Source organism: Perognathus longimembris, chromosome 7 (genome assembly GCF_023159225.1).
Source record: "Perognathus longimembris pacificus isolate PPM17 chromosome 7, ASM2315922v1, whole genome shotgun sequence".
Taxonomy (NCBI): domain Eukaryota; kingdom Metazoa; phylum Chordata; class Mammalia; order Rodentia; family Heteromyidae; genus Perognathus; species Perognathus longimembris.
The window spans coordinates 10,462,766-10,483,294 of record NC_063167.1 but is presented as its reverse complement, the minus strand read 5'-3'; the positions used below and the strand labels follow the sequence as shown (position 1 = coordinate 10,483,294).

The 20,529-nt window shown below is 57.2% G+C and overlaps 1 protein-coding gene across 11 annotated transcripts in view; it reads right to left on the bottom strand.

Moving 5' to 3' along the window:
- Positions 1–246: 246 nt before the first annotated feature.
- The window catches only part of Arhgef10l (Rho guanine nucleotide exchange factor 10 like), a 123,295-nt gene continuing 103,012 nt past the window's right edge, over positions 247–20,529 (bottom strand). For 5 of the 11 annotated variants that reach the window (XM_048350349.1, XM_048350351.1, XM_048350354.1 and 2 more), the window contains 3 exons: positions 19,276–19,450; positions 13,094–13,216; positions 11,519–12,622 (listed from right to left, as the gene is read on the bottom strand). In XM_048350349.1, the coding sequence (XP_048206306.1) occupies positions 12,096–12,622; positions 13,094–13,216; positions 19,276–19,450 (825 nt within the window). In that variant the 3' untranslated portion in view covers positions 11,519–12,095. Of the gene's footprint in view, positions 258–6,925; positions 6,930–10,718; positions 10,730–11,518; positions 12,623–13,093; positions 13,220–19,272; positions 19,451–20,529 lie in introns of those variants that run through there. The other 6 variants (XM_048350347.1, XM_048350350.1, XM_048350352.1 and 3 more) reach the window with 3 other exon arrangements.

The following is a 20,529-nucleotide window of genomic DNA, read 5'->3' as shown; positions in this document are numbered from 1 at the left end:
CCCAGGGGTGCCGTGGAGGGGAAGACGGGAGGGTGGCACCTGTGCCGTCACCCCGCTTTGATCTGCCTTCTGTGCAGCAGGCCGTGTAAGATGTCACCCAACAAAGGACTGCACTTGAAAGGAGTCCAGATCAGAAGAGCCACAAGGATCCTTCTGGAAGACTGAAGGCAGAGGCGGGCGACGGAGCAGCAAGGCAGAGGGCCCTGTGCTGGGGCTGGGCAGGGTGGAGGGGGGGGGGTCTGCTCTGCCTGGCACAGCTCCCCCTCCCCACCCACTGCGACCTCCCCCCTCGGTGCCCCCTCAGCCCCGGGGAGACCCCAGGACCGACATCCCCAGGGTGAAGTGGGGGTGGGGGAGGGGGGAGAGGTCGGCTGCCCGTCCCCTCGGTGTGACCCGGGGCTCGCTCCTGGCCTCTCCGAGCCACCAGAGCTGGAAGAGAACAGAGGGGCACCAGGAGGGGACAGGGCCCGAGTCCACCGCGGGGCCTGGGGGACACGGAGGACTCCGTGTGCCTCCCCCCAACTGCCCACACTGCCCTGGAGGGGCCCCCCTCCCCCTGCCGTTCACACACGCGCGCACACACACACACACACACACACACACACTACCATGGGCAATGGGACACCCAGCTGGGGCCGGCCACTGGCCGGGTGACCCTGGGCGGGGCGGCCGCCTTTCTGGTATCGCTCCCCGAGAGCCAGTGGGGCCCCAGGGTGGGGCGGGGGAGGAGGGCCTGGAAGGAGCTCTGCGGTTGGAGCTTCATTGGACCCGTTTTCCAGGCCCGAAGCCCGAGACTGAGAGAGAACAGGGAATTTGTCCTCAGCCCGCGGGGGACATGACGGGAGCAGGACTTGAATCCAAGTCTGTGTGACTCTGAAGCCTGCGCAGACAGCCTTCCACGGTCCTCCCCCCCCCACCCTTCTCTCCACCCTGTGTCTTCAGGAAGGAACCGAACAGGAAGCTGTCCCAGCGCTGTCAGACAACAGGTGAGTCCTTGTCCCGCCCCCCCCCCCCGCCAGTCCCCAAAGGACCTGCCAGTTGTACAGCTCTAAGGGTGGGTACCCCCGACTCCCCTATGCACGTCAGTGAGTCCTGGGGGCCCCAGCCCTGAGCTCCGACCCCTCCCTGCTGTGTGACGTGGAGGAAGTGGCTTCCCCTCTCTGAGCCTGTTTCTTCCGCTCTTGACAGTAAACCATAGCACAGGGCTGGGGAGGCCCACTGAGGGGGCTTGAAGGGCACCATGGCTGACACTGAGGCTCTGGTGGCAGGGCCAGGGATCTGCCCAGAGGATGCTGGGTCCCGGGCTGCGTCCCCGGCTCCTGTGCAAGCTTCCTGTCTGAGCTGCTGTCAAGGCCAGGGGTCGCCCTCTCCTCTCCATCGTCAGGCACAATCCCCAGATGCCAGTGAGGCCCTCCAGCTCCTTCCCCACCAGCCACTGGCCACCGCCCTCCATCAGGCAGAGGGTGCCCCCCACATCTGTCTCCAAGGCTGGACTCCTGTCCTCCTGCTGCCCCTTCAAGTACTGGGGTGAGGGGGGACCCAGAGACTGAGGACACCCAGCAAGGCTCAGAGGGGAGCAGGGCACCTCCCTCCGTGGTCCAGCCAGCAGCCCGAGGGGCAGGGGCCGGGTCCCAGCTCTGTCCCACCTCCTGGGCCTCGGTGTCCCCCACAAGCAGCCCCTCCACAGCCCCAGAGTGGGCAGAGTCCCCTCCCGTGGGGGGGGGCTGCCATGTCTGTCCTAAATCCTCAAGAATGCACTAGGAGAAGAGAAGCCAAAGACTCAGCCCCACGGCACCCCAGGGGCCCGTACCCCTCCCCACTCCTCACGACCCTCACTGGGCCCCCACCTGCTGTCCTTCCTCCCTGCCCTCCCAAAGCTCAGGGCCAGGAACGGCCACTCACCCGGCACTGTGGCCCCCCGCCTTAGTCCCGGCTGGCTGTCAGGCTCAGTGAATGATGGAATACCTGATCAGCCAACCAGGGGCTCCTCCTCCAGGAGGCCCTCCTGGCCCTCCCCCTGGTTGGGACAGGGTGCCCAGGTCGCGGTGTCATGGGGCACCAGGAGGCAGGCGTGGCACGAGGCAGGGGAAGACATGTTTGGAACACACGTAGACATAAACTCTTCGTGTAGCGGGCACGGGCATCTCAAGGTGGCCTCTCATCCACTTGGCTGAATGTCTCCACTTGCCCGAGGCTCCCAGACCTTCAGTGCCCCAATCCCTTCGTAGTCCTCTGCCCCCACCCCCACACACACACCTGCTGGCCTAGACTGCTCCCACCTCCAACGGCTGCTGCTCTTCTCCTAAACCTGCCCTCAGGCTGCACCTGCACAGAACTAGATTCCCCTCCATCACCTGACCGATGACTGACAGGCCTCTGCCCTTGGGAGCAAGTCAAGGTCACTGGAACTGCAGGGTGCGCTGCAATGTCAGGCTTTGCCTGAAGACGCACCTGGCCCCGGCTGGCTGGAACCGCAGCAGCTCCCCGCCCTACGCGCGCATGCGCCCTCCCTCCTCGGCTTCTGTCTCCTGAACCCGCAGCCACCAGCCAGCGCCACCGCAGCTGTCGGCTCGCCCTTCTCCGTGCCCTGCCGTGCCAGTGCGGGCGAACTGCCATCAAGCACCCGGTGGGGGAGTCTGCCACGGGGAGGACTGGAAGAGGGACAACCGAGAGAGAGCCCGACGCCCCTGCCGCCGCCTCCCATCTGCCCACGCGGCCCCCGCCTCAGCCCCACGCAGGAGACATAACGTTCGACGGAGCGGAGCGTGTGGGCCTCGGTACGCGGCCCTCGCGCTGCGCACACAGAGTTGTAAAACTGAAAGGCGAGCAGGGCCGGAGTCCCCAGGACAGCCCCGCCGCCCCGGCAGATGGAGGAAGCCCTCGGCGGTGAGGCTGGGACTGAGGGAGCCGTGCGGTGGCCCCACAGATGACATGGAGTCAGTCAACCTGAAGCACCCAGGTAGAACTGGGACACACACACACACAGGTGGGTAGGAAGAACGTCGGTCCCCGCCTCTGAGACGAACCAGACACACCACATGGGGACCCACGATGCAGCCCTCAGCCACCTGGAGCTTCACTTCGCTCCAGAGGGGAAAACCCAGCCTGTAAAACGTGAGTCATCATAGCTACCCGAAAGGCTGAGATCCGAGGATCGCATTTCAAAGCCAGCCTGGGGAGGAAAGTCCATGAGACGCTCATCTGCGATTAACCAGCAAAAAGCTGGAAGTGGAGCTGTGACGAAGTGGTAGAGCACCAACCTTCAGCAGAAAAGCTAAGGGACAGAGCCCAGGCCCTGAGTTCAAGCTCCAGGATCCTGACACAGAAGCACACATGTGTGCTTACACACAGACACACACACACACACACACACACACACACACAGAGGCAAGTGGTCACTGTGTGTGTATGACTGTTCTTCTCTTCTTGCGATTACTGGGAATGGTCCTGTGGCAAAATGGGAGCAGGGGTGAAGGCGGAGAAGGAGTTCCAACAATCCGGCTGACACAGGAGAAGCAGCCAGACGGCTGGACACAGAAGCCTGAGCCGTGGGGAAAGAGTGGATGGGGAAGCGAAGACTAGAAGGCTGGAGGGTCAAGGACAGACTGAACTTAGTACCAGGCCAGGGCTACACAGCCTCACTCAAAGATGCCTGGAAGATTCTGCAGCATGGGAAGGATGGTCCCTGCAACTCTAGGATGCGAGGGCGCATACCTGCTGGAAGGGAGCCACGGAAGGGAGAGGAAGCTGGATAGGTCTGTGAACTTGACTACCCTTCTAGACCTGCAAGGCATCAGCAGCAAATTGAAACAAAGGAGACCCCAGAGGGTGTTGGCAAGGCTTGAATGGGTCAGTGGGTATAGTCTATTCTTGCCTAATGCAATTAAAAAAAAAATAGTGAAGACTGTCTGATTGTAAGATTGGGTACACCTAGGCTCAAGGGTTTATGATTCTAAAAGCTGACAAGCAGGAAGCAAAGTCCTTACAAGACTGTTAGCTCTGTGGGAACAGAGACCTGGTCTGTTTGGTTCGTGTCTTATTTCCCAATACCAGGTACCCAGGGCCTGTCATATAGAAAAGGAGTTCACACTTGAGTGGGGGGAAGGATCTGTGTTAGATAGATAGACAAATGGATGCATGGATGGATGGCAGGATGCATGGATACAAAAATGCATAGATAGTACGTGGATGGATGGATGGATGTTCAATGGATGGGTGATGGACATGTGGATGGATATGTGGATGTGTAAATGGATAGATGGATGGAAGAGTGGGTGGCTAGATGGGTGGATGGGTGGATGGGTGGGTAGGTGAGTAGATGGATGAGTGGATAGATGGATGCATGAATGGATAGATGGATGGGTGGTGGCTGTGTGGATGAATGGATGGGTAGATGGGTATGTGGATGGTGGGTGGCTAGATGGACAGATGGATAGTCGGTAGATAGATGGATGGATGGGTGAGTAGGTGGATAGATGAATGGATAGATAGATGGACAGATGAATGGATAGTTGGATAGGTGGGTGGGTGGTAGATGGGTGAATGAATGGATGGATGGAAGGGAGGGAGGATGGGCAAACAAACCATTCTCCATCTAGTTTCCCGAACCAGAGACAAGCATGCTGTCTCTGTCTCTTTCTTTACCCATCCGTCCCCTTGCTCACCTGCAAAGCTGCTGGCAATAGCTTCCTAGCTTTCAGACTGCCTGCCCTCCCTTCTTTTGTAAAATAAATAAATAAATAGATAAATAAAGAATCTCTTTCACAGAAAGAAAGGAAGTTCATTAGCCAAATCGAAGGCCTTCAGCCGCAGGGCCGAGTCACTCGTAGACAGCCTTATCTCCGTCACTTACGGGCGGGCTGCTGCGGCCCCCACGAGCCTCCTTCCCGGGATAACTTGGCGTGCTGAAGCGGAGCCTCGGGGGGCAGAGGAGATGGATGGCATGACTGGTGGTGGACGCACGCAGCCCTGGACCGGGGTAAGTGGGAGCCCGCGGCAGAGCTCACGCTCAGCCCCCTCCTCCCACCTCCTCACCCCAGGACACCCGAAGCCCAAGTCCAGCCGCTCCTGCCTCATTAAGCAGCAGGCACAGGGCCCTGGGAAATGTCTTAATTAGGGGACCACACTGGCTGGCGTAAATTAATTTGATAAAGATAATAAAACTCAGCAGAGCAGAGCTGCCCGTACTTCCAAGAGTAGCTGACCCAAGGCCTGAGCGTTGGGAACTGGCGGAGAGGCAAAGGGGCTCGTGGGTCACGTGTTTAGCTCTCCCCCTGCCCCTGCCCAGGAGTGGTCCATTCTCTGGAGGCCAAAGACCCCGGGGGGCGTGGGGGGGGAAGACCCATTTTATCCTCTAAAAACAAGTTTGGCCACATGCCAGTGGTGTCGAATCACATTTCCAAGATCTTCAATTTACTCGGATGGAAAATGAATTGTCAGCTGACAGGCCTGTTCCCCCCACCCCGCCCCCCCCAATACCACCACCAAAGATGATTCAATGAGATAATACATGAAGGCACTCCACAGATGCCTGGAGTCTTGCTGGCCTCTCAGTAGCAGCAATACTTTTTTTTTTTTTATTACTAAAGGAAAATAACATTTCAGCCTCGTTCTCCCTCCATCATTTTTGCTTGAACTATGAATCCCTAATAATTGATTTTCACAATTTCTTTCTCATCCTAGACTTTCTGCTCCCGTTGGGGTTCAAAGGGCCGAGGAATTTGGTGAAGGTCACGACGTTGCTAAGTGGTAGGATTTAAGCAATCCTTGGGACCCCAAAGCAGAGCCCATCCGTGTCCTGAGGAAGACCAGCCCTGTAGATGTGAGAGTCCTCAAGTGGGCGGGAAGACCTGGGCCTGCACGCTTTTTGAAAATTCCAGATGGCAACTCCCCGAGTTGGACAGCTGGTGGGGGAGGAAGGAGGACTCAAACAGCCCTGAGTTTACTCAAGGCAACCCCAAAGGCTGGGAATAAAACTGCTCTTGGTAGTTAAGCATGGTTGAGGCACTGTAAACGTTACTTATGAGCATTTACGGTGGATGCCCCTTTAATGTTTGCTTTAGTAGTAAGATAAGGTGTTGGGGACCAGGGTCACTTGACTACCTAATTGCCTGTTAGGCCCTTTCCCTGGACTATCAGGCAAGCAGCCAATCCAGCCATTTTAACCAGGACCAGAAGAAGAACACTTTCCATGATGGCCCAGTACAAGGCCTGTGATTGGTGCCAACAAAATCCTTCATTTCTACTACTTTCTTCTACTTTGATTGCTACAAGCAGACTTTCATTTTTTTTTTTTGCCTGTGCCATGATTGGTGCAAACACAGTCCTTCATTTACATGAAGGTCAGCTGTGATTGGTGCAAGCCCCCTTACCACCTCCCCTTCCTGGCTACCTAAGAAAGCTGATTGGTTCACTTTCCGAGTCAGCTGAGAGACCCTCCTCTGCTGCTCACAACAGTCCCAATAAATGGGCTTCTCCCGGTTGGCTTTCTTTACCTACTTTTGATCTTTAGCATTCGTACGTAGAGCAGTCTAAGCAAGGAACAGGAAGGCAGGAGAGCCATATGGTGGCGGCTCTGGCGGCAGGAGCAGCTACAAGGGGGTGGCAGGGTCTGAGTCAGGAGGGATGGCAGGAGCAGAGAGAAGGCTAGAGGCTGGGGAAGGATGGAAGGCCTTCCTGGGTGCTGGAAGGGCTCTGGGGAGCTCGAGGGATCGGAGAGGCCTCAGCTCAGGAGCTCAGGACCCCGGCAGCCACCGTCAGTTTCAGATCTCTAGTGCCAGCTGCTGCCGAAAGCTGAGGATGGCAAAATCTGCTGAGGGCCAGGGTCACTGGGACGGAAAGCCCAGAGCAGTCAGCCTCCCATTTCCGTGCCTAGAGTCTCAGGTCTCGGGCTGTTAAGGCCTGGAGCAATAGGCCTGTAGCTCACAGTGCTTGGAGGTCCTGCCAGCCCAGCCCCCTTCCAGACCTTGGGTATCTCAAATGGCCAAACTTCCAGCTCTCGAGGAGCGAATCCTTGCCTGTCTGATTCCTATGTGGGTAGAGCAAAAGAGGCCCAGCCAGCAGACTGGTAACAGAAAAGGTCTCTTTAACGAGGAGGGGGGACCCAGAGACTCAAAGTTCAGGCACCACTCAGACACAACTGTCGGGGCCACCTTAGCCAGGTCACGTCACACCCCCAACCCAGCCTCGGTTTCCCAAGGGGAGAGAAGACTTTAGACTCCCAACACGTTCCTGATCAGATTCTTCCCACGGCTCTTCTCCCGGACTATGTGGTCTTGATTTTAGAGGAACGTTAACATTTTTTTTCACCCCCAAACCTGCATGGGGTTGATCTCTCTGGAGCCATCATCCCCTAGAGAGGACAGAGGGTAGATATCAGGCGGCATCGTGGGGGTCCCCCAAACTGCCGTTCTCCTGGGGATTTCGAATTCCAGAACTGGCGTGGCTCGCGAGCACCGCCACTCAGCCACGCGCGTAACAGCGCCAGTGCCAGGCACGTCTCCCCTTCCCCGCCAACCGGAGGGATGCACTGGGTGGTTCATTAGCAAAATACTCGATAATTGGAGTAATCTAGTCCTATTCCCTTCTTGACAGCCTCCGCCTCGGCGTCCCCATTCCAAGCTCGAGCTGCTGATAGCGCCAGTCTGATCTTTGTCATACTGAGAATAAAAAAAAAAAAAAACCAAATCAGAGTTGTCAGAGGCTGACGTTACACTGATTTAGGACAGGAAAAATTAATGGGATTCCCTCCTCGTCTCCCTCCCTCTTTCCCTCCTCCCCCTTCTGTGCCACAGAGCAGAGCTGCCAGGTGGAGACAGGGGAACCCTCTGTCGTGTAGAGAGAGGGGACCCCCACCTCTGGGCCTCGGACCTGCTCCAGCCTTGCCGGCGAGGGAAGCCACCTCCGAGGAGGACGGTTGAGGGAGGTCAGGAGAGGAGAGGGGTGGGAGTTGGGGGCTGGGGCGCCCCGTGCAGAGCATGAAGCCTTGCCTTTCCTGGCAGAGCGAGCTCCTGAGACGAAGAGCAGTGCTCTGTGCTACTTCGCTTCGATATGGCCAAGAAAGGAAGTTGGCATGAGGCAGATCCCAGCAGTTCAATAGACGGAAATGAACTGAAACGCACTGATGGGGAAAGCAACACCAGGAGCTCATGGAAACGAGGAGTACAGATGGAAAACGGTCCCCAGAACTCCCCCAGGGGCCAACCAACATCCACCTGAGCACCTTCCTCCCAGGTACAAAGGCCCTGGCCATCTCAGAAGCGCGATTCCACAACTCCACTTTATTCTGTACACATCCAGTGGGGGCTTTTGGAGTCTCACACCCAGAGACACATGCAAATGAATGTAAATTCAATCCCGATTTATGCAAAACAGCCTGTAAATGCATGTCCCTAGATTTGCCAAAAGAGGAAAAAAAAAATTTTTTTTTAAAGCCTTGTCACCTAATTTAGCAGAAAAAGAAGTCTGTGTCTGTCCCTGAATTGGGTTCAGGCCAGGAAGAACTCAGCACCTTCTGGAATGGGGGGGGGGGGGGGGGGTGAGGGCTGCGGGGAGGGGTCCCTGGCACCCCCCAGGAGGGGGGGGCCCTGTCGGCCCCTCTCCCCGTGGTGGACAGAGCCGGCCACAGGTCAGCCAGCCTGGGATGGCTGCTCACAAACAAAGCCTTCCCTGTCGGGTACCGCTTGCTTACACGGAACGAAACGCACACGTGTCAATGCATCCCGAGCCTGCAGAACGGATGGAAGTTTCTACACGGACTCTCCAAAGCTCGCTCGCCAGGGGCAGGCTCAGTTCTTCTTCAAGGCAGCCCACCCACCCCTCGGTGCTGCTGAAGAGCCCCAGGCTGTGCGCTGTCAGGGCTCCTGGGCCCCTGTTCTCACCTACAGTCCCCCGGGTGACAGGAGAAGCCGCAGCTGTAAAGTGGGCTCGGGTCTGCGGCTGAGGACGGCGTTGGATAGCCCGGAAGAACGCTGCGTCCTCTTCCGCGCCATGACCTTGCGTCAGCTCCCTCTGCAACTCAGGGGCACCATGGCACCTCCCGCTGGCGCCACCGTGAGGGCTTCTGCCCTCAGCCCAACGGGGTTTCTGCATATCTGGACTGGCTACTAGGTATGACTTGGGGGCTCACACAGATTCAGGGGTTCGTGGCTCACATCGTGAATGGATGACCGAGCCAGTTCCCAAGCCCAGCTCTTCCTTGCCGTGAGAGCTAGCCCCCAGCACCCCATGGCAGGGCCTGGCTCACGCCCTTGGGGGGGGGGGGGGATCTCAGATCTCACCCCTGGTCCCTGCAAGCTCCCGCCCTGTGGGACAGGGCAAGCCGGTAGCCACTGTGACCACTGCACTTGAGTCGGTGGCCTCTGTTGATATGGAAAGCTGACAAGAACTAGCTCCAGTAATTATATTAATTTTCCTCAATTTACACATTCTTGCTACTTGCCATTTTTGCCCAGAACGTGTAAATGAGGTGTTCAGAGCCCTGTGCCTGACGGGGCTGAGATCAGAGTCGTGCACAGTTGAAACGCTTCTGCTGTGTGTCTTATTATCAGGTCTCCTCCAAGGGTGAGGTTCCGGCCTCCTCCCTCAGACTGCAGCTCCCCAAGAACAAGGGGTCTGGGTCCTCCTCCTGCTCAGGGGACCTTCACCATCCAACTGGAGTCTTCTGGGGACGGAGATGGAGAGCGTTCCTTCCCCCACGGAGAGAAGGGCACCTCGGCTCCTTATCAGATAGGCGGCTTGCCCTTGGGCTGGCTGCCCTCAGATTGGGAGCTCCTGCAAACACGAGCGAGGCCTACCCCGTCAGAACGGACACCTTCCAGCGCCGCGGCTCCCGCAGCCCGCCCAAATCTTAGGACTCTGATGCCTTCCTGCGTGGCTGCCACGTTAGGAACGGGCCAGGTGGCTCCAGTAGCCCCAGCCCACCGGGCCCAGCCCTGGCTTGCCGATCCCAGGCTGTGCCCACCCGCGTCCACTCCCCTGCCTCCCTGTGGTTACCGCTGAGGACGCAGAGCCCACACGTCGCAGCCTCTGGGAGGCCTTCCTGGGTTTGTCCTCTCGCTGGACACTGTGCACCATGAGGACAGGGTTCATCTTACAGCCCCAGAGACCATGGCTTCCTGACAAGCACCGCAAAGGTGTTCAGCCATGCAGTGGGAACATCTGAGACCCAAATCCCAGGTTGCCTTTTATCCCCTATAAATCTTCCCAGCCCCCTACTCCGCTGAAGCAATACCCTTCTGTGTATGCGTGTACCTTTGTGTGCACACACATGTGCAGCTGGGTTGTATGTGTGGGCATGCGAGGTTGCACGTGTGTGTGCGTGTGCACATGTCCGGCGCATTGTGTGGGTTATGCATTTGTGTGCACTGTGGATATGCACGTGGGATGCACACTACAGGAAGGTGTCCTGTGGCCTGACCACCTGTGTCCCCTCGATCACCAACCTGAACAAACTAAAACCAGCAACCATTCGCAGACACAGGTGTGATGCTTTGAGGTGAGACTCATCTCCAATGACTACCAAAAAGCCGGAAGTGAAGCTGTGGCTCAAATGGTAGAGCACCACCATCGAGTGAGGTCAGTGAGAATGGGAGGCTCTGAGTTCAAGCGCCAGTACTGGCAAACTCTCTCTCTCTCTCTCTCTCTCTCTCTCTCTCTCTCTCTCTCTCTCTCTCTCTCTCTCTCTCTCTCTCGCCATTCCTTGCCACCATGTCTCTTCTGCTTGGCACTGCTCACTCTCCATCCTCCCGGGCTCCGTGGCCAGAGGCGTGGAGAAGAGCTGATAGGCTCATTTTGCTGGAGTAGGAAACGCACTCACTTCCTCAGTGATGGGGGTCCCCCGAACCCATCAGACACCCCAGGTGCCTCAGCCTGAGGAAGGACCAGGAGCCAGCAAAGGTCCTGCAGAAGGAGGGGCGGCTGCCGCAGCCAATCCTCAAGATGAGAAGAGCAGCTGACTCATGAGTCCCAGCCACAGCCTGGACTCTGCTCCTGCTGCCCCAGGCCCACCTGGAACCCACTCCACAGGGGGCCAGCCTCCTCTACCCTGTCCTCCTGTTGCCATGGAAACCATCCTCGCTCCAGGACCCTGGCCTACACCGGGCAGCCAGCCACTAGGGAGTCTTTCCGCTTCCTTTCTTCCTCTGGCTCACAGTGTCAGACCCCGGAGCTACCCATCTCCATGCCTCCCACCCTCCCCAAAGCTGGGGTGACCAGCTTTCCCTCAATACTCAGCAAAGCGGCTCCCCAAAAGCCTCCATGAGTAAAAGCTTTCTGCAATGATGAAAACAATCCTATCTGACTTGCCCAAGCAACCTGCCACCCCTCGCCCCATGGGGCTCTTCAAAGCCATATCTGAAACATGGCTAAGGGACTAAATCTTGCCTATGGTTTGGTTTTAATTAATTTGGAAATTAACTAGCCACATGTGAGTTTTGGTCCCACCTCCTCTAGCAACAACTGCCTTCTCTCCATCCTCCACCCCCACCCCCAATTAAAAATAAAACACCTTCCATCCAGGTGCACCTCTTGCCCTTTATTCCAGCTTCTCCCAGAGCTCCAATATGTACAGACTGTATTTATACATATAATATACACCATATATACGTATTTATATATTTATATATATTCACACCAGCCCCTCCACACACACGCACTGGCTCACACACACCCTTACCAGAGGGGCACGTGGCTACTCAAAGCCCTGGCCAGCTCCAATAAGTAGTACTGGGCTGGCCAGGCAGTTGTGAGGTTTTGTGTTTGGGTTTGTTTTTTCTTTCTTTCTTGAAAAAAGGCCATTTTCTCCATATGCGTCTTCACTCTCCCCACACTTTAAAACACCTCCCCCAACCACTCTGAGTTTAAAAAAGGAAATTCCGAGTTGTCAAGGCAGTTGCTAGAGGATCCAGGGGTCAACTGGATACTGACTGGCCGCGGCAGGCGGCCCCGCCCTCCCCGTGGGCGTGGCCTTAGGCGGAGCGCCCACTTGGGCAATGCCCCCGGTGGGCGTGTCCTGAGGGGTGGGCGTGTCCATCTGTGGATGGAGTGTCGGCCGTAGGCGTGCCCTCCCGGTGGGCGTGCCCCCGCGGTGGGCGTGGCTATAGCGTCAAGGGCACCTGCCAGATGAGCAGCGTGCTGTCAGTCTCCCCGCACGGCGCGGGCCTCCCGCTGCCCCCACCGAAGTTGCGGTAGCCCTGTCCGCCCGAGATGATGGCCACGGAGCAGATCTCCTTGCGGTGGGCGTCCCGGGCGCAGGGCCGGCTGCGCACCCACACGTCGGGGTCGTCGGCCATCTCGTAGATGGAGCCGTCCTCCTCGCTGTGCTCCAGCGCGGCGGAGCCGGAGCCGTCGGCGGGCGCGGGCTCGCGCACGGAGAGCAGCGGGCCCGGGAGGTGCGCGGTGGAGCGCAGCCGGTACTGCAGCAGGATGCCCTTCTTGCGGGTGAGCTCCCGCCCCGCGTGGCTGTCGGGCGCCGCGGGCACCGGCTCCTGAGCCTGCCCGTCGGGCTTGTCCTCCTCCGCCTCCTCCTGGTCGCTCCGCAGGATGTCGGGGGCCAGGATGCTGGTGGCCACCGCCAGGAAGGCCACGGGGCCGCAGTGGCCGTTGAGGGAGACCATGCCTTTCCCTGTGAGAAGCGAGAGAAGGGCAAAGGCCCAGAGCTTGGAGGGAGGCGCCTCGAATTTCTGGCCGGGCTAGGTGCATGCACCCCAGGGGGTCACAGCGGCTGTCTATGTTGGCAACTCCTGGGAAACTTTGTACAGGGTGAAATTCTCTGGCCAGGACAGCTTTTCCCGTCCACCTGGCTGGGCAGCTCTTCCTTGGAGCCCCAGGCCCACACACGGGCACCTCTTGCATCTGCTCCAGAAGAGCTGCTTACCATCTCCTGGTCCCAGGGGGCCCTCACCTGGACCTGCCTCCTGGACCACCACTGCCCCCAGACACCCGTCAAGGACAGGGTCTCTGCCCCATGCGTGCCCCAGCCGGGCAGTGGTCCTCTAGAAATGACCCTGGGAGGCACAAAGTGCCCTACTGAGTAGGATTGCAGAGACATCCAGAGATAATTCACCTCCCTCCACCTTCACCCCTAGAACCTCACCTGTGATTTTGGGGATGCCTTCCAGCCGGGGCACAGGTAGCAGGACGATGACCCCCTGATCGGTGCCCACCCAGAGCAGACCCTGGCAGATGAGGAGGCTGGTGACACACAGGTGCTTCTGACCTGCAGAGGGAGGCAGAGGGAAGCAGCGTGAGCAGCCCACTCCAAGGGTCCCCGACAAGGGAGTGGCACACCCAGGCTTCTCCCCTGAGAGGAGCAGGAGGCTGGAAGGTCCTGTGGTTAGGGTCTGGGCACCCGCCAGAGTCTGGCTCCTGGGTCCTAGTTTCCTCTTTGTGTGGAGTGGAGGGGGAGTAGCCCATGCCAGGTTACGACTGCAGGCCAGGCCCTGAAATCTGGGAGAGGTTTTCCTCTCCCACAAGCTAGGTAGCATTTGCAGGACACAAAGGAAAGGCCTGGGCAGAACTTGGGTGGTGGTATGGGTTGGCACTGTGTTTCAGCCCCTCTGTGAGATGCACTGGCATTGTGCCCATGCAGGCTCTTCTTCAGGCAGGGGCACACCATGAACTGCAGTCCTTTGGTGCAAAGGGGAAATTATACACATTGTTCCCCCTTATCCCTTCCCGGTTACCCTTGTGGCCTGCAGCCCGGCACTGGGCCTGGCACAGGGCGCTCTCTGCAGCCCAGCACGGAGCGTTGCCAACTTCTGGCTGCGTGGCCAGGCCTCTCTGTGCCTCAGTTTCCTTGCTCAAGAGAGTGTTGGGAGCAGTCTCCCATAACCCTGTCATGTCAGTTAAGTGAGCCCAGTGAAATAATTAGCCCAGCACTCAGTACAGCTTATATCCCCGACAGTGCCATCTGTGTGTCATTACCGATTCCAGAGAAAAAGCTTGAGGAGCCAGGGACTAGTCACTCCTGGAGCTGTATTCTAGAAAGTTCCAGGTTAACCTCTATGCTGTAGGTCCTCGTTCTAATCTTAAATAGATGCTGGGTTGGAGTGTCTAAAGCACCTTTACGCCTGCTGTGACCTCCAGCGGCTGAGATGTGAGCAGGACACAGAGCTCTCCCCCATTTTCTAGATGAGAATGCTGTGCAGGGGTGCACGGCTTCTTGTGGGATACCACCCTGCTCCGCGGAGTGGATGGTTTCCGTTCCGTGCATGCGGGGGGGGGGGGGGGGACAAAGAGTGTGGCTTCCACCATGGTGGCCTGCCTGGGGACCACACAGTATCGCCCCACCCAGAGTACCACCCACCCATTCCCTCAACAACCAGGAACTGGGCACTAAAGGCACAGCTGGAACCACAGGAATCCCTGCCCTGGAGGAGCCAGTACTCTAGAACATTCCACCATAATGGAAATGTTCTCTGCAATAGTCACAAGCCATGGAATACTATAGGACTGAATTTTATCCTAACAGATGGCCCGGTCCTAGTGGGGTAAATGGGAAATGAAAACAAGCGAGTCACGTAAATGGTAGGCAGAGCAGTAAGACAGGACAACGGGCAGATGGGAGGGTTCCTGGGTTCTCACGCCTCTCTGCTTCCTGGGAGAATGGAGGCCAGGGCAAGGCTGAAACCTGATCGTGAGGAGGAGGTGGCAGCACCAACAGCCGGGCCCAGGCCCAAGAGACAGCACATGCAAAGGTCCCGTGACAGAATCAGCTTAGCCAGTCAGTGGAGCTTAAAGATGGGTGAGGTGGAGGCAGACTCGAGATGACAGAAGAATGGGCAGGCCAGATAAGGACCATGACTTCATTCTGACTGCAAGCAGAAGCTCCAGGAGTCCTAAGCTGGGACGTAACACAACCGAGGGCAGCAGGATGCCCTAGCCGCCATGGTTGTGAGTGGAGATGGGGGGAGGGGGGGGCAAGGAGGCCTGCAAGGGACTGCAGGTGCACAGCCACCAAGGCAGAGATGGTGGCGGCCAGGACAGTGGTGACACAGAGACTTGAAAAGCCAGCGCAGTCAAGATGTGTTTTGTAGCAGATTGACAGAGTTGCTGACACACTAGAGCAGGCAGAGACAGGATGGGGGTCAAGGGCGACACCGAGGTTTTACATCTCAAGCAGACAGTGCATGGCAGTCTGCTGCTCGAGGCGGAGGAGAGAGGGTGAGGCGGATGAAGACAGGAGCTGGCGATCGGCTGGGTGACCGAGATACACACCCACAGCCCAGGGCAGCCACCGGCAGGCAGAGGGGGAGACGATGCAAAGGCAAAAGCGTCGCACGCACAGCGTCAAATACATGCAGACGCACAAGCCATGCCGCAAAGCATCCTGGGAAGGACTTGACAGAGGGGCTATTCTACAGTGTCTGGGTGTCAGGGGCGTGGAACTGGCGCTGGGCTCAGAAGGACATGGCTGGGAAGCACAAGGGTGGCCTCCAACCCAGCAATGGGCCCAGCCCTGGCAGAACAGGCCAACGCCACAGACTCCATGCCAAGCTCCCAGCCCTCACAGCCACCTTCTCTTCTCCACGTCAGCCAATGTCTGCCCCCGCCCTGCTTTCCCCTGTGTATGCGCTGTCTGCCCTCTCGAGTGGAAGCAGCAGCTGAGCTGTGTCCTCACGGCCAATCCCCCGACTGCTGGCTGAGTATCCTCGCATCACGGTGGACACGCAAAGAGGCCTGTGAGTAAATGGGCAGGGTGGTGGACGGATGAAGAGACGGGTGGATGGATGCATGCACGCATGTGTGGATGGGTGGGATGGATGAATGAATGAATGGTGGATGGATGAATGGGTGGCTGTGGATAGATGGGTAAATGGATGCGTGCACGGATGGGTGGGATGCATAGTGAATGGAGGATGGATGGATGGACGGATGGATGGACAGATGGGTGAACTGGTGGGTGGCTGAGGTATGGATGGGTAGGTGGATGAATGGATGGAAGATAGGTAGGTGAATGGAAGGGTGGATGGACAGACAGGTGGGTGGACGAATATAGCTGAAGTTGGCGAAACAAAGGTGTTGACGCCCATTACCAGCCATATGAGTTTGGACAAGGCGCTTTCCCTCCTTGATTGATGGTTACAAGGCTACCTGGCTTGTTAAACACACACACATCTGCATACACACACACATACACACTCATTTGAGCACCGTTCTGAGCCCATAGAACGCAGGCAATAAACAGAGGTGATTAGGATAATGTTTGTAATTATGGGAAGGACCTATACTAATCTTAAAATCGGCTCCACTGAAGACACAAAACATAAAAATAATAAGGCAGAGAGAGAGAGAGAGAGAGAGCAGCAGCAGCAGCAGTTGTCTCGTCCAACGCCTCATGCCCTTTCCACAGCCTGAGCCACTGAGGCTGTAGGACATGGTTTGCAGAGCCCTGTGTTCTCTTACCACCCCCTGGGTGGCAGAAACACCAACAAAAAAGAAAAGCCGGCCAGGCACGCTGCTCGGGAGGCTGAGATCTGAGGGCCATGGTTCAAAGACAGCCAGGGCAGGAAGCCCGTGAGACTCTTACCTCCAATTAGTCACAGAAAGAGCCAGAAGTGGTGCTGTGGCTCAAGTGGTAGAGTGCTAGCCTTGAGCAAAAAAGAGCACAGGGGCAGAGCCCAGACCCAGAGTTCAAGCTCCAGTACTGGCCAAAAAAAAAAAAAAAACCAAAAAACAGCAGCAAGCTAGAAATCCAAAGAAGGTGTTGGAATTGCAGAATAACTTCATCTACTGACCTCCTTCTCTGCACATTTGCCTGGAGGAGAAGAGCAAGACACTTCACAAACAGTCCAAAAGAAAAAAAAATTCTAATGGTGAATAAATATTTTATCATAGAGACTTAATACAGCCGTGTGCAGCTCACCCCGGCCATCTATCTGGAGATATACAACTTTAAAAAGCTCAGGCTCTCAGAGAACATTTTATTAATGACCTGTCTAGTTAAAAGGAGGAGGGAGTTCAGGTCAAAAAAAAAAATGCATTAATACCAGCCGGGTACTCGGGTGGAAGGGTCGGGGAAAGGCAGCATGATAAATTTTTAACACACCCTAAAAAAAAAAAAAGTCCACACTTAGAAAAAGAACAAATCTATTACTAATTATGCAATTATTTCATTTTGGTGGTGTGGGGAAAGAAAAATACTTAAAAGCCTGTTTAAAATATCTCTAATAAAGAATTTAAGAACACTGTTTTGTGGTGTTTCCGTGGGGGCCCGAGTCCGGCTTATAAACTGCCCTCTCTGCCCGCCGCACCTCCCCGTTCCGGTTGGGGCTGGCTCTGATTCCACATGGGGTTTAGGGAGCCCCTCTCAACTCTGAGGGCTCCTGGCTAGGCCTGCGTGGCCCGACACCAGGCCCAGCCCCCCCCCCCAGATGCCAACTGGGAAAGGTTAGGTCTGGGAGTCGGGGTGAAGGGTCCCGGGAAGCTCAGCCTGCAGCCAGACCCCCTAGGATCCCTCGAGGGGTGAGAAGGCCACTCGGTCCGTGCTGAGGCCTCCGGGGCCCGGGAGAGGGCACAGGCCTGCATCGCGGGGATGGGTGGGGACAGCAGCATCCCCGGAGCTAGTGTGAGGGCCACGGTGTCTCCATCTTGGACTGAAACTGAGCCAGTCCATGCTGAGTCTCAGGGGACTCACACAGCTGCCTGCAAGACGGGGACCAGGCTGCACTCCCGGGAAGAGCGGGACTCCAGCAGGGGAGAGGAAGAGAGAGAGAGAGAGAGAGAGAGAGCGCCCCTGTGCCCGGGCACTGTCCCCGAGCTCTTTCCCTCCAGGCTGGCACTCTACTACCTGAGTCATATTTCCACTTCCCACTTTGTGGGGAATAAGAGATAAGAGTCTCACGGTCTTTCCTTCCCCGGGCTGGCTTTGACCCTCCTTCCTCAGATCTCAGCTTCCCGAGTAGCTAGGATGACAGGTGTGAGCCACCAGCCGCTGACCTCGAGTGGGAATTTGACTCCAATTTCTCAGTGGCATACATGGCCTGGCCAAACTTTGACTCCTGACTTGGCCCCACATGGTTCTGAGGGGAAACTGAGGCCTAGACCGGGGACTGCTCGGGTGGGAGAGCTCCCAGGTCTCCTCACAGCTCTGCCTGCTCAACAAGGCTCAGCCCCTGAGGCCTGGCTCCGACACTTGTATCATCGCAGAAACGCCCAACATCCTTCTTTAATGGGGGGGGGGGGGAGCCTACGATGAGCCACTGAGTCATGGAACACCCACATGGCCCTTCACCTGGGGCACCCGGAGAGGTCAGGCTGACAGTGAACCCATCGTGGTCACTGTCCATCCCCCAGGGCTACCTCTCCCTGAAGCAAGACTCTACTCTCCCCTCCCATCCCCCATCCGTGAGGTTCCACAGACTCTAAAAGGCTCATGAGACAATCCATTTGTCCATTGTTCCATTAACAGGAAATAATTTAGCTATCGGTATAAATATGGCAGTCCTTCTTTCTGTGGTATCGGGGAAATTTTATTGTGACTGAAATGGGTGGAAGAGGCATAAAGATTGAAACTGGTCCTTACCTCTGAGCAATACAATGGAACTAAGGAACAGAAGGAAGGAGGGAGGGAGCGAGGGAGGGACACCCCTTCCCCCGGTCATCAACACCCGGGAGATGGCAGGGTAGGGCTCTCCCTGAGCCCCTGCCTAGCCCAGTTCTGGACCAGGGGCCTCCGGGGGCCTGGAGACTTGACCCTCACAACAGCTCCAGTCAGTAACCACTGACTGTCCCCCACTCCCTGTCCCCCACTGGGGCCACACACAGCAGGATTCCTGTGGGGCCAGGCAGGACCGTGAGCCCACATGTGACCCAGCCACGCAGATCTGTCTTCCCTCCGTAACATGGAGACCAGCTGACTCTCAGGAGGGAAAGAAGCAGCTTGCGCCGCCTTCTCGGCACGGGGTTCACGGCCAAGTGGCGACTCTTTTTTGTCGTTGTTGTTGGTGGTGGTCATGGGGCTTGAACTCGGGGCCTGAGCGCGAGGCCAGTGCTCTGCCACTTTGAGCTCCACTTCCATCTCTTTGGTGATTAATTGGTGATAAGATTCTCACAGACTTTCTTGCCCTGGCTGACTTCAAACTGTGATCCTCAGATCTCAGCCTCCTGAGTCGCTAGGGTGACAGGCGTGAGCGCCGCCAGCACCTGGCTAACATGGCAGTTGTGGCCCCAGTCTTCCACGCTGACCCCGGCTGCCGTGAGCCGGGCCGCCGGACGTGTCACGTGTCACGGGGCAGCGGACGCGTGTGGCCCCGCCCCTCCCCGGCCCCCGCATACCTGGCAGGAGGAAGGTGGTCCTGGTGGCGATGTTGATCTCCTGCAGATGCTCCAGGGTCTCCGTGTGGAACAGGCGGATGGAGGAGCCGGAGGAGAAGGCCATCCACACGCCACTGCCGGCCTTCACCATGTGGGTCACGCTCACCGCCTCGTCCTGGTGCGCCTCGAAGCTTTGCTGCACGGGGAATCGGGGATCAGGGCTGGGTGGGGGCCACCGGCCAAGCCCCCCCACCCCCAACAAACCTCCGCTCCTCCTCCAAGGCGGGCTGCTCCCACGCAGCATTACTAGCACAAGGTAAGCCGGGCACCGCGGCCCAGGCTGCTCGCCCTGGCTACTTGTGATCGCAGTACAAGGCCAGCCAGGACAAGCTAGAGGGACTACATCTCAACAATTCAGTCAGACATGGCCATCCATGACTATGATCCCAGCCACACAGGAGTGTAGGGAGGTGGATCACCACCAGAGGCGTGAAAAACAAAAAAAGACTCTCTCTGAAAATAAGTAAGGCAAAAGCAGATGGGAGCACCGTGCCCAGTGAGTGCAAGACAAAACTGTAAGGTCCATCCTGGAGGGCTCCGTGCAGTTGCTCCGCCCCCCCCAAAGTCTCCGCCCAGTACGTGTTACCTAGGTTACTGGCATACCTAGCCAGAGCCACCTCCCCTCGCCTGCCCACACCTCCCCGCCCCTTCCCTAGATAAGGCAGGGCTGGGGGGGAAGGGGGGCCGGGGTGCCCCTTCTTTCAGGCCCTGCGTCATCTTGGCCACAGGCCAGCAGTTCGGGAACGAACTTTCCTCTCCTGCCTGAACACCGTGTGGCGTTCTCCTTTATCGGCTACCTACTTTAATAAACCTTACGAAACAACAACAAAAATTAAAAAGACGGTGGCTCGTGCCTGTCATCCTAGCGACTCAGGAAGCTGAAATCCGAGGATCACAACGTCGCCAGGCGTGGCAGAAAAGTCCCCGTTAGACTCTTACCCCAATAAACCACTCAAAAAAAAGCCAGAAGTGGTGCTGTGGCTCAGGTGGTAAGAGCGTTCTCGCCTTGAGCAAAAGAAGCTCAGGGACAACACCCAGGCCCAGAGTTCAAGCCCCAGAACCATCAAAGATAGATGGATGGATAGATGGATGGATGGACAGACAGACAGATAGATAGATAAGAGCACATGTGAACCCAGGCTCCACGAACAGCGAGGGCTGGAAGGAAAGCCGGGAGGCCTGTAGTGTGCTATGCTGGCGGCCCAGGCTGATCCC